We start from the raw sequence: 13,802 nt of genomic DNA on the forward strand, positions 1-13,802 counted from the left end.
CACTTAGCATAATGGTCTCCAGTTCCATCCATGATGTTGCAAATGGTAGGAGTTCCTTCTTTTTAACAGCAGCATAGTATTCCATCGTGTAGATGTACCACAGTTTTCTAATCCATTCATCTACTGATGGGCACTTAGGCTGTTTCCAGATCTTAGCTATGGTGAATTGTGCTGCTACGAACATCTGGTTACATATATCCTTTCTGATAGGTGTTTCTGGTTTCTTGGGATATATTCCTAGTAGTGGGATCACAGGGTCAAATGGGAGTTCCATTTCCAATTTTTTGAGGAACCTCCATACTGCCTTCCATAGTGGCTGCACCAGTCTGCATTCCCACCAGCAGTGCACAAGTGTTCCTTTTTCTCCACATCCTCTCCAGCACTTGTCGTTTGTTGATTTGTTGATGATGGCCATTCTGACAGGTGTGAGATGGTACCTCATTGTTGTTTTGATTTGCATCTCTCGGATGATTAGTGACTTCGAGCATGTTTTCATATGTCTCTTGGCTTTCTGAATGTCCTCTTTTGAAAGGTGTCTATTTAGATCCTTTGCCCATTTTTTGATTGGATTGTTTATCTTCTTTTTGTTAAGTTGTATGAGTTCCCTATAAATTTTGGAGATTAAGCCCTTATCAGATATGACGTTGGCAAATATGTTTTCCCAAGAGGTGGGTTTTCTTGTTGTTTTGTTGATGGTTTCTTTTGCTGTGCAGAAGCTTTTTATTTTGATGTAGTCCCATTTGTTCAGTTTCTCTTTAGTTTCAACTGCCCTAGGAGCTGTATCAGTGAAGAAATTGTTTTGGCATAAGTCTGAGATTTTGTTGCCTTTGTATTCTTCTAGAATTTTTATGGTTTCCTGTCGTACATTTAAGTCCTTTATCCATTTTGAGTTTATTCTTGTGTATGGTGTAAGTTGGTGGTCTAGTTTCATTTTCTTGCATATATCTGTCCAATTTTCCCAACACCATTTATTGAAGAGACTATCTTGGCTCCATTGTATGTTCATGCCTCCTTTGTCAAAAATTAATTGAGCATATTGGTTCGGGCTAATTTCTGGACTCTCTATTCTATTCCACTGGTCTATATGTCTGTTCTTGTGCCAGTACCAGGCAGTTTTGAGAACAGTGGCTTTGTAATACAGTTTGATATCTGGCATTGAGATCCCACCTACTTTGTTCTTTCTCAGGATCGCTGCAGCTATTCGGGGTCTTTTTTTATTCCAGATGAATTTTTGGAGAGTTCGTTCTAGATCTTTGAAGAAGGCCATTGGTATTTTAATGGGAAGTGCATTGAATTTATAGATTGCTTTGGGTAGTATGGACATTTTAATGATGTTGATTCTACCAATCCAAGAACATGGTATGTTCTTCCATCTGTTTATGTCTTCCTCTATCTCTTTTTTCAGTGTCCTGTAGTTTTCTGAGTAGAGGTCTTTAACCTCTTTAGTTAAGTTTATTCCTAGGTATCTTAATTTTTTTGGTGCGATGGTAAATGGGATTGTTTTTCTAATCTCTCTTTCTGAAAGTTCACTATTGGTGTATAGAAATGCCTCAGATTTCTTGGGGTTAATTTTGTATCCTGCTACATTGCCAAATTCATGTATTAAGTCTAGTAGCTTTTTGATGGAGTCTCTAGGGTTTTGTATGTATAATATCATGTCATCTGCAAATAAGGACAGTTTTACTTCCTCTTTTCCAATTTGGATGCCTTTTATTTCTTCTTCTTGCCTAATTGCAATGGCTAATACTTCCAGTACTATGTTGAACAGGAGTGGTGAGAGTGGGCATCCCTGTCTTGTTCCTGTTCTTAGGGGAAATGGTGTTAGTTTTTGACCATTGAGTATGATGTTGGCTGTGGGCTTGTCATATATGGCTTTTATTATGTTGAGGTATGATCCTTCTATTCCCACCTTTCTGAGAGTTTTTATCAAAAATGGGTGTTGGATTTTGTCGAATGCTTTTTCTGCATCAATTGATATGACCATGTGGTTTTTTTCTTTCAATTTGTTTATGTGATGTATCACATTTATTGATTTACGGATGTTGTACCATCCTTGCATCTCTGGGATAAATCCTACTTGGTCATGGTGTATGATCCTTCTGATGTACTGCTGGATCCGATTTGCTAAGATTTTGTTGAGGATTTTGGCATCTATGTTCATGAGGGATATTGGCCTGTAATTCTCTTTCATTGTGATGTCTTTACCTGGTTTTGGTATTAGGGTGATGCTGGCTTCATAGAATGAGCTTGGAAGTGTTCCTTCCTCTTGAATTTTTTGTAGTAGTCTGAGGAGGGTAGGTTTTAGTTCTTCCTTGAATGTTTGGTAGAACTCCCCTGTGAAGCCGTCTGGCCCTGGACTTTTGTTTGCTGGAAGCTTTCTGATGACTGCTTCAATTTCTTCCATAGTTATTGGCCTATTGAGGTTTTTAGATTCTTCCTGATTGAGTTTTGGAATGTTGTATTTTTCTAGGAATTTGTCCATTTCCTCCAGGTTGTCTAGTTTGTTGGAGTAGAGTTGTCCGTAGTATTGTTTAACAATCATTTGTATTTCTGTGGGGTCTGTTGTTATTTCGCCTCTATCATTTCTGAATTGGTTTATTTGGGACCTTTCTCTTTGCTTCTTGGTGAGCCTGGCGAGTGGTTTGTCAATCTTGTTTATCCTTTCAAAGAACCAGCTCTTGGTTTCATTGATTTTCTGTATTGTTTTTTTGGTCTCTATGTCATTGATTTCTGCTCTAATCTTTATTATCTCCTTCCTTCTGCTCACTCTGGGGTTTTCTTGTTGCTCTCTTTCTAATTCTTTGAGTTGTAGAGTTAGATGATTAACTACCATTTTTTCTTGTTTTTTGAGATAGGCCTGTAGAGCTATAAACTTCCCTCTCAGGACTGCTTTCATTGTGTCCCAGAGGTTTTGGATTGTTGTGTTTTCATTGTCATTAGTGTCCAGGATGTTTTTAATTTCTTCTTTGATGTCATCGGTAACCCAATCAATATTTAATAACATGCTATTCAGCTTCCAAGTGTTTGAGTATTTTGGGTTGTTTTTATTGTAGTTTATTTCTAACATTATGCCATCATGGTCTGAGAAGATGCTTTTTATGATCTCAATCTTCTTGAATTTGTGGAGACTTTGCTTGTGACCCAATATGTGGTCTATTTTTGAATATGTCCCATGAGCACCTGAGAGGAATGTATATTCCGCAGCTGTGGGGTGTAGTGTTCTGAAGATGTCAATTAAGTCCATCTGATCTAGTGAGTCATTTAGGATTGCTGTTTCTTTGCTGATTGTTTGTCTAACGGATTTATCCAGTGATGTCAGTGGTGTATTAAAGTCCCCTACTATGATTATGTTATTGTCGATATCTCCCCTGATATCTTCCAGAAGTTTTCTTATGTATGTGGGTGCTCCTGCATTGGGTGCATATATGTTTACCAGGGTTATATCTTCTTGTTGTATTGATCCCTTTAGTATTATGAAGTGGCCTTCCTTATCTCTGGTTATGGCCTTCACTTTGAGATGTATTTTGTCAGATATAAGTATTGCTACCCCAGCTTTCTTTTCCTTTCCATTTGCGTGAAAGATATTTTTCCATCCCTTCACTTTCAGTCTGTGTGAGTCCTTTCCAATGAGGTGGGTCTCTTGTAGACAGCAGATGTATGGGTCATGTTTTTTTATCCATTCAGCCACTCGGTGTCTTTTATTTGGAGCATTTAGTCCATTTACATTTAAAGTTATTATTGAAAGGTACTTGTTTGTAGCCATTTCTTTTTTGTGTGTGTGTGTGGCTGTTTTCTTTCTGAGCTTGATATTTCTTCTTTTACAACAGTCCCTTTAGCATTTCTTGCATGGCTGGCTTGGTGGTGATAAACTCCCTTAGCCCTTTTTTGTCTGTGAAGCTTCTTATTTCCCCTTCAATTTTGAATGATAGCCTTGCTGGATAGAGTATTCTTGGATTCAGTCCTTTGCTTTGCATCACTTTGTAGATTTCCGTCCATTCTTTTCTGGCCTGATGTGTTTCTGTTGAGAAATCATTTGATAATCTAATGGGAGATCCCTTGTATGTTACTTTCCGCCTCTCTCTTGCAGCCTGTAAGATTCTCTCTTTATCCTGAACATTTGCCATGGTAATTATGATGTGTCTTGGTGTGGGTCTTTTCGGGTTCACCTTGTTTGGGACTCTCTGGGCTTGTGTGACTTTTTTCTTCCCCACCTCAGGGAAGTTTTCTGATATTATTTCTTCGAATAGGTTTTCTAATCCATGTTCATCTTTCTGTTGTTCTGGCACCCCTATTATTCGTATGTTGCTTCGTTTCATGTTGTCCCAAAGTTCCCTTAGGCTCTCCTCCTGCCTTTTAATTTTTTTCTCCATTTGCAGTACAGTTTGAGTGTGTTTTGCTTCCTTGTCTTCTAATTCACTGATTCGGTCCTCCGCTTCTCCCAGTCTACTGTTGATACTTTCAGTGGTGTTTTTTATTGCAGCTATGTCGCTCTTCATTTCTTCTTGGGACTTACTTAAGTTGTTGATTTTTTCACCTGTTTCTTCTAGCTTCTTGCATACGTAGTTGAGTTTTTCATCTGTTTCTTCTTGCTTCTTGAATATCCGGTGCATGTACTCTAGGAACCTTATTCTGAATTCTTTTTCTGTCATGTTGCATATCTCTGTCTCACTTAGCTGCTTTTCTGGCGAGTCCTCCTTTTCTTTCCTTTGGGGGTTTCTTTGTCTACCCATGTTTGATCTCACTGACATTACTAGTTGTTGAATCGTTCAGTGGCTGAACCCTGGGTGGCAGTGGCTGCTCCCTGGGTGGCAGTGGCTCCTCGGTCTGTGGTTGCTCCTTGGGCGGTTGTGGTAGCAGCGGCTCCTCTGTTGATAGCAGGGCCTCTGATGGGTGCTGTTCACAGTTGTGGTGGCTCTTCTGGCTGGTGGAGGGAGGCTTCAGACGCAGCAACTGTTCCCCAGGCAGAGCGTGTGGTGATCAGGAGGCCGCTGTTGCTTGAATCTGGTAGCTGAGGAGTTCGCCCACGTCCATGCTTCCAGGCGCAGCTAACACCGCTAACTCTGGTTCCTTGCCTCCACTCGCAACCCAGCCGTGGACCCCTTCAGCAGCGCTGCAGCCACACTGCCGAAAAGCGCCGTCTGTTTGCCCCTACTTTGTAGTTATTCTCCTTTAAATGATGGTGACATAATATGTTATAGCTTTTACTTTTTTGGCTTGGATTGGAATAGTTCGGTTTTTGTAAGTGAGAAAAGCTTTTTATCTCAATATCTTAAAAAATTTTATGTTGCACAGCATTAGATGTGGAAAAGTAGATTTTGACAGCATACAAATACAGTTACCCATGAGATATAGGCAACGTATCTGTTCTCCTTTTTTTACATGTATTTAATGTTTCTTATGTGTGTGTGTAAAACAGACAATTTAAATATATATACACAGATGTGCTATACTTAAATGTATATAGTGTATAGATAGCATAAGTAAAAATATATGTGTATATATCAAGTTCCATAGCACTTTTCCTCATTTTAGTCTGTATTTTTAAATGAAAAGAAGTCTCTCAGCCTTTTTAGTATTCACTCCATTCTCTGCTTGCTTCAGTAATAGTCCCTTGATTATTAGGGTTCCACATGCCACTTGGGTACTAAGAGATGTTGGTTTATTTTTGTGTGAGATACACCCTTCTCTAAAACAAAATACTCTGTCTTCAACGTCATCCTTCTTTCACTGATGATTAGGATTCGTTGCTTACATTGTCTCTCATCTAAGTGTGCATCCTGTATTGAAATGGGTATATTCTGGTCATTTTGATTTCTCCACTTGATCAGTGATTGTCTTTGATGACTCTTAATGCCTGGCTTTTTCCATAAGGAAATAATACAGGAATTGCCAGGCCTAATAAACTGCTAGTTAGGAATTGTAATGGCTTTGCTTTCTCTCCGAAGTGTCAGTGAGCAAGGGTGAGTCTAGTAGGTGGAACACGTGGCAGGTCTGCAGAGTCAGGGGCAGAATCTGGAGCAGTTCTCCCAGCTGGTGGGAACTCCAGCTGTGGTCCTCTTCGTCACAGAAGAGGATCTTTCTGCATCCCCGTCAGATATTTTCCTGTTACTCTGTCAACAAAGGGCAGAGCTGTTATTCCAAGGATGTCTACACATTCAGTGGACTCCACTACCTGCCATTTTCTGGAGTGTTCTGGTACCTTTGCTCTGTGAGTGCTGTAAGTAAGGAGGGCTGGGCTGCACTAAGAAGCACTGGCCTTGGGAACAGAAAACCTGTACCAGATCCGACTCCGCCAAGTTCTACCCCATGGCCTCCACAGTCCACTTATCCCAAGTCAGGCCGTCCTCTGTATGACCGTGCCAGGTCTCCACCTGGGGGACAGCTCCACTGGAGGCACAGGAGCTGACATTAGGTGCTTACTATTCGTCCTCCCTGGTACGGTGGTTATTAATTAACAATAGGTATTTATATGAAAAGCAAGCTTGGTGATCCAGTGTGACAAGAAGGAGAGGCTGTGTTTGCATATGGTCGCTATCTGTCTTAAATTAGTCCAGGTCGGCGATTTTCCACCGTTGTGCGCAGGAATTTTTACATGCAGTGCCTGACTAGTTAGGGGCACTGACCTCTTTTCTCTTAAATTGTCAAATAAAAAATGACAACAGTCAACACAACAATAGCCATCTGATGTGAATGAATCAAAATTATTCCTATTTTTATTTTGGTCAGATTGGCAAAAAAGTTTTTTTTTCTTGGTATGCCACGGAAATTTAGTAATTAGTTTTTGTGTGCATGGGATGAAAAGGGTTGAAAATCTTTGGTCTGAGTTCTGAGAGCCCTTGTCAGAGGCAGGCTGGGAACAGCTGAGAAGGTCTCTGTTGTTCCAGTTCCTCCTCCTCTACCTTCTCTTTCATGTATGTTGTTGTTTTAAATTTATAAAAAATGTAAATACTAACATATAAATCATTAAAGTCTATTTGGAAAATAAAGAGAAGAGGGCATTGCTGTGTAGCTGCATGAATATCTTGGTGTGTTTCTAGTTTAAACACAGGGATTTGTCTGAATTACTCTTTCTGACCGTACGTAGTTGGGTACATACATTTGATGGCAGACCCCGCCTGTGGACGGGCAGGAGGTGGCAGACTCCTTTCCAAAGGAGCGTCTCTTAGATCCAGTATGGGATGTTCCTGTGAAACAGGATACCCCTTAGGAGACAGGTACTGGGCAGGAGGCAGGTACTGTCCCTGTCCCTTCCTCTGTGGAATTCTGTTCCTAGTGCCATAGTCATGAGCTTGGCCTTGCTGAGGTGATATTCTCCATACTCCTCTTGTCATCTAGGAATGGGTACCTGGCTCTCACGTCCTGTGCAGCCTTTACATGTGAATGATGGCATAGTTACTGTGAAATGTTGGGTTACGGCCATTTTTGCATTCTTCACCAGTGTTTCCCGGGTGCACACACTGAAAAGTGACTGTTACACACAAATGCTACCACAGAGCAGAGCTACAGTGAGGGGCGCTCCATGCAGGTACTTCCCAGAGCCTTCTGTGACATGGGACCTGATGGCTACCACCGTGTCCCCACCTTGTTCAGCCGTGCAAGCTTTTCTGCAAGCACGTCCATCCTGCTGGGTTTTGTTCCCCCAAAGGGCCTCAGGAAGTGCCCATAAGCAGACTGCTCGATTTTCCTCTGGCATTTTTTGCTCTGTAGGAAATCTGAGGCTGGCCTGATTTTTTGTTTGTTTTTTTTCTGGTTAAATTTGAATGGGACTCTTTTTGTTACTCCTCTAACAGTGACAAGGACAAAAGAAAGCAGCAGTGCCTGTGTTCAGAGGGGTCTGGGTGTGCAGTCCTGTTGCTGAGATGGGGAGGGAGGAGCAGGCGGGACCTGGGCTTTGCACAGCAGGTCCCCCATCTCTGGTCAGGTCAGGCCTTGCATCTTGGAATCTGCAAGAACACTGGGCGAGGAGCTGACTCCTGTCTTCAGGTCAGTTGGGTGCAGAGTTGTCATTTTCAGTCAGAATCTGCACAGTACAAGGGAACTCGGTGGCACTTAACGTGTTGCCCACATGGGGGTAGGGGGCGTTTCTAGCTGCTCTCCTAGCTGTAAACTGTTTCCGAGCCTTTCTGGAAGGCACTTACACAACAGGACTTAAAGCCAGAGCTGCTTTATTTCCTTGAAGCTGCAGATTCATGGAGGTGACGGTGTGGTCTCTCATGCTGGTCCTCAGTGTGAAGGGCGTGCTCTCGGGGTGAAAGAAATGCCTTTACTGCCCTCATGGGGTACGAGAATAATTTGATATTAAAATGAAAGGACCTGGCACTTTGTACTTTCAGTTCTGCATAGAATGAATCTTGAAGGTGAAAGACCTACTCAGAAATGAGCACCAGGGTGACAAGAACTACGGACCTCATAAGAGGAGTGTTTGTACAAGGTAGCACTAGTACAGTAGTGAGAAAGGTGCCCAACACATTGTAGGCCTTTGTGTTAGCTTATGCCAGTGTTTGTGGTCTGATGTCATCTATTGGGCCTTAATTCGTTTCCTTTTCTTTCTTACTTTCTTGGTAGGTCAAACTGTGCTGAAAATATCCGCAAACACATTTTACATACTGGCAAACACGAGGGGGTCAAGATGTACAACTGTCCCAAGTGTGACTACGGCACAAATGTCCCTGTGGAGTTCCGGAACCACCTGAAGGAACAGCACCCTGACATCGAGAACCCTGACCTGGCTTACTTGCATGCAGGTAAGGGCTGCAAGTCTTTCATGTGTGCGGTTTTTAAGAGCACTTCATTTTATTCATCACAGTAGTTATGATGCAATTTGTCCATTACGGCCATTTACTTTAATGTGTTAGAGTTCGTGACAGTATCTGCTCCAAGACTTACAACAGAGGACATTCCAGTCTTATCCCACTCAACTAGAAAACAGTCTAAATATGACAGAGTAATCATCCAAGGACAACAAAGTTAATAATAGCAAATATTCAAAACAGTTTAACTGAAATTATAGTTGTTTGTGCTTCATATTTTGACTAATTGATAAAATTTTAAATTTATTTTTAAAAACTATTTGTGATTGAAAGTGTTATGCCCGATTGCTTTGGACCACGGTTTTCCAGTGAATACCTGGAAAGGAAGAGCATCTGACCAAGGAGAGAGTGGAACAGCGAGGGTGGGGGGACATGGTGCCTCGTTCCCAGGAAGTTAGGAGGGCTCTGTTGCCCAGGACATGTTGGTGATGGCAGAGGCTGCTCCATTCTCCTAGCCTCGTTGGATCACATCAGGTACCCTGGAAGGATCTGAGATGTAGCACCAACTTATGGTTTAATTAACAGCATGCCTGAGTGTGGAATCTTACTGTGCAGAAGTACAAAGTGATGGGTATGAGTGTGGGCAAGTATCTCAGGAAGTTCTGTGTTTATATCATATCCATGGGTACAGGGATGTTTTAGGCAGTGGCTTTGGGATCAGTTAGAGCTGCTTTTAGCGTCTGTTTCTTTCTTATTTGCCATGTGACCACAGGTAAGCTGATCTCATCATACCTGAGATTTCTCATGTGTAAATCCATGTGGTAGTATCTGTTTAAAGCAGTGATTGCCAACCTTTCGGACCTCACGGACCACCAGTGGTCCGCAGACCACTGGTTGGCAACCGCTGGTTTAAAGGATCATTGTGAATTTAAGAAGGTAATAGCTGTGAAGCTATGAGGCTCTCAGCACAGTACCATCTATGCCTGGCTTGACTGGGGATCCTGGGTGTGGGTGATGCTGGGAATGTGACAACAGGGTCTGAAAGACATGGGACATTCCACCCACAATGCAACACTTGGTTTGCAAATATGTAAACACTGCTCATATACTCTCTACAATAAAAGAAACAGAACTTGGTGGTAATTTGAATTAGCAGAATATCTATACATTGGACAATGTCTGCATATAAGGTTATTGTAGTTTTCTGCTGATGTCTTGTTTCCAGTGTCTTTGCTTATGCCCACATGATTGACTTTTTAAAGTATTAGTAGAATTTTTGATTTAGTAATCTCTGTTGTATCCAGGGATAGTTTTGAAAAAGAAAAACAGGTCAGTTGTCTGCATTTTGGTGATGTTACTGAAGAGGTTTTGAACTGCACTGATGAAGTGAAATTGAAGCATCTTCTGCCATCAGTCCCTGTGGGTTCTGCATTAATATGAGTGCCTGACAGCAGATTCCAGAACTGCTGCGTCTGAAAGGGCCAAGCAGAGCCAGCTCAGGTTGTGGTTGTCTGCAGTGCTGTTTCAAGTCCTATCTGCGCCTCTTCTCAAGGTGCAGCTGATTTGTGCTATCTCTCTCATCCGTGGCTCCAATTAGACATGAAAAGTGGGTTATTCCCCTAAAGTAAAGTATCTCTAACTTTTAAATGAAGGAGACACCAGAGAAAGGGGGGGAAGCTGCCTGGGGAAAACGTTCCCTTTGCCGTCCTGCACCAAGGGAGACTGCTGTGCAGAATGAGAAAATGACCCACCTTTCCTTGTATGTGTGGGATGCTCGGGTGTATACCCTACTTTTCTGTTGATATTTTTATAATTCTGTGAAGACTTGTTCTTCCATGTAAGTCATAGTAGCAGTCCTCAGTATCTTCACAAAACAAAATCTGTAGGTACATATAGGTGTCAACTGTGTATTCCTTCTTCTAGGCAAAATATTGCTCTTCAGTAATTCTTTTGCTTTGATTAAGAGAAAACTTTAAACAGGTAAATTTTTTAGATTGATTGAGTCTTTCTTCAGCCTTACAACTACATCATTTGTTATACGTTTAAGAATGTGTGAAATGAGCCTTCCTCCGGCTCTAAGCATTGTGCCTAAGAAAGTTTTCTTGAGAATTCCAAAGGACAGACTTTGAGTTGTGCCTGGGCAGCTCAGAGGTTTGCTGCTGGGGGAGTAAGCTCCCTGCTTGTGGACAGAGTCTCCTGGAAGACTCAGGTGTAGCCTGGCCACTTTCTGAGAGTACGACACCAGTCAGGACTGAAGGTGATTGAGGTATTTCAGGGTTTTCTCTGAGAAGCCTGGACTTTAACTGTATTAAAGGTTAACATCTTTTCTAAAGGTGATGATCAACTTTTGTTCTCTTTTCAGAGGAAATTAAGCATTAAGTGAAGACATGGTATTTTCCCAAATTTCTTGTATTTTTCTGCTGTCATAGTTTTTTTAAAAAACATTTAAATTAATATGATTTTCATCAGTTCTTACATAGTAAGATTTAATCATTTAAAAATATTCTTTAAATTATTACCTGAACAATGCTATATAGCAGATGAATCTGTCATATTCTCTTCACAAATTGGGATTTTCATATTCTCTAAGATAAGCAATTTTTTAATTCTTTAGAACGTATTATTTAACTGCATTTAACCCTCTTCCATGGCATTTTCCTCTTACCCACTTATGAGAATAAGAATGGGAAAGTTTGAGTCTTATATCTAAACTCCAAATCTCTTTTCTTTCTAATGGTAACTAATTCAGAACCATTTAAACTGTACTTAACTGATTCCTTAATTCTCTCCAAATGTCTTACTTCATACTCAGGCAGATGAAATTTCATCTTCCACCTCTGAGCCCATTTGCTTAATTTCACAGTTAGGATGAAGCAGCTGCACCCTTTGTCTCTTCACCACCCCCTTGGTTCAGCGGGATATTCAGATTTCCTAAAATAAATGATTTTCTCCACCATTAATTAAAATCATTAGTCTTCTGATACGTAGACCTTGGAGATGTAGTCTTCTCCCCAATTCCCAGGCCCTCTATTTTTAACCCTGTTACTTTCATCCCCTTTTGTTAGTTGGATGCTCTGACACATGTCATGACGTTTTGTATAAAATTCGTTTTGTGGAAAGGTCCAAAAATCCCAGAAAATCCTGACAGTTTCTCATTGGTTCTCCCTTACCTAAACCAATTATTACTTCAACCTAAAAAGGAAGGAAATTTTTTCTGACAGAGCCTTTGGTGAATCTGTGCTGACTCACTCCTATTAATGTGTACCTCCCCAGATGTATCATTAAGCTCATCCATAACTATCATCTCAAATTTTCTTCCTAATATAGATGTTAGACTTGCAGTCTATAATTTTCAGCCTCTCCCTGCTTGCTTTTTCACCTTCAGACTGGATCCCTTGTTTTCCAGTCTCTGATACTTACCCACTAACAAAAGACTTCCTAAAATAATTAACAATTCAACAATTGGATTCTTTAACCTCAGTCACCATCCATGGGTTAATTTACTATCTTTCTAATGGCTGCTAAATGTCTTTGTTCCTTTCAAACTCCTGTCTAAATCTTCTCTCTCCTCTGTAAGGCTCTGTCCTCTGTGTTCAGCATGACAAGGCCCATTGGGTATTTTGGTAACTGGCTTTCTCTTTGAGTCTTTCTCACTCTCACTCCTGTTGGAGTTCCTAAGTTTAGAATTACCTTACATTCCTTGAGGTCAGTGGGTGAGCAATGTCAAGATTATCATCAACCACTTTTTCAGTAATATAATTGCTCTCTAGGACTATCATCTCATTGGTGATGTTTATCGACACTGTTTACTGGTAAGTTTAGCAGACCCTCTATATTCAGCACCACCTGTCTTTTGTTGAATTATTACTGAAATCGGTTTTTTAAAACATAATTATACATTATTTTTTTAAAAAAATATTTTTATTGATTTTAGAGAAGAAAGGAGAGGGAAAGAGAGGTAGAAACATCAATGATGAGTGAAAATCATTGATCGGCTGCCTCCTGCACGCCCCCTACTGGGAATCGAGCCCACAACCCGGGCATGTGCCCTTGACCAGAATCGAACCCAGGATCCTTCAGTCCCCAGGCTGATGCTCTATTCACTGAGCCAAACCCTCTAGGGCTCATTATACATTCTTAAATATTTTAAAATGTCATCTGCCTATGAATACATGTTTTTTTCTAACTTTATTGTGTCTGAAAGCTACCTTTATCTGCTTGACACTGTGGAGCAGGGGTAAGGAAATATTTGCCACCCCATGTCTATCTGGCCCACCCTCTGCCACTGCCTTCCCAGGGCCCAAAGGCCATCCTATTTGTATCTCTGTAGGGTGTCCTGTTTTAGGTGGTTAGTGTGTGGTACTGAAAAGCTCTATTATTTTACAGTCATGTTTTGCCTTTTGAATTACAAAGAATGAAAGAGAAAGGGTAATAATTGTGTCTGTGCCAAACTTTTTTGCTAGGCCATTAAATCTTCCAAACATGTCTTTGTTAGGTGCTATTCTGATATTATTTCATGATTTTAGAAAGTAGGGCTTGAAGAGGTTACCTTGCCTGAGGGGGATACATAACTGCATTGTGGCCCATTGAAGTTCATGCCTGTTTGTCTCCGAAAGTTTTCCAATTGCATAATCCTGCATATGCATGGGTTTAGAAAAGAGAGCAAACAGCACCTGTAGTTAATGAGATTCTTATCATGGAAGCCTTAACATTATGGAGTTTTAAGATTTCAGATAATCTGTAAACATGTAGTAGGAAGTAGCATGACATGTATGATTGAACAAAGCACTAGGACAAATGTTTTCACAGCTGTACTGCTGCTAGTGCAGAGCCTGGTGAATGGCCGGACAGTGGGTTTAGTGTCCTGAGATTATTGCTGTTGAGATATGTGACTTTAAGCAAGTCACTCAACCATTCTGTGACTGCATTCTCAATTGCAAAATGAATAACTGTGTTTAGCCTTTCTTTTGAATAAGGTTCAAGTGAAATAATGCCTATGAAAGAGCTTTAAAAATTATCTGTATTGAGACATTCTTTACCAGAAAAGCTAGT

The 13,802-nt window shown here is 40.9% G+C and overlaps 1 protein-coding gene across 1 annotated transcript in view; it reads left to right on the plus strand.

Moving 5' to 3' along the window:
- ZNF407 (zinc finger protein 407) overlaps positions 1-13,802 on the plus strand; it is a 385,654-nt gene that overhangs the window by 275,102 nt on the left and 96,750 nt on the right. The window contains exon 8 of the mRNA XM_006090793.3: positions 8,566-8,744. Coding sequence (XP_006090855.1) covers positions 8,566-8,744 — 179 coding nt within the window. The remainder of the gene's footprint in view (positions 1-8,565; positions 8,745-13,802) is intronic.

This window comes from Myotis lucifugus, unplaced genomic scaffold (genome assembly GCF_000147115.1).
Source record: "Myotis lucifugus unplaced genomic scaffold, Myoluc2.0 scaffold_82, whole genome shotgun sequence".
Classification (NCBI taxonomy): domain Eukaryota; kingdom Metazoa; phylum Chordata; class Mammalia; order Chiroptera; family Vespertilionidae; genus Myotis; species Myotis lucifugus.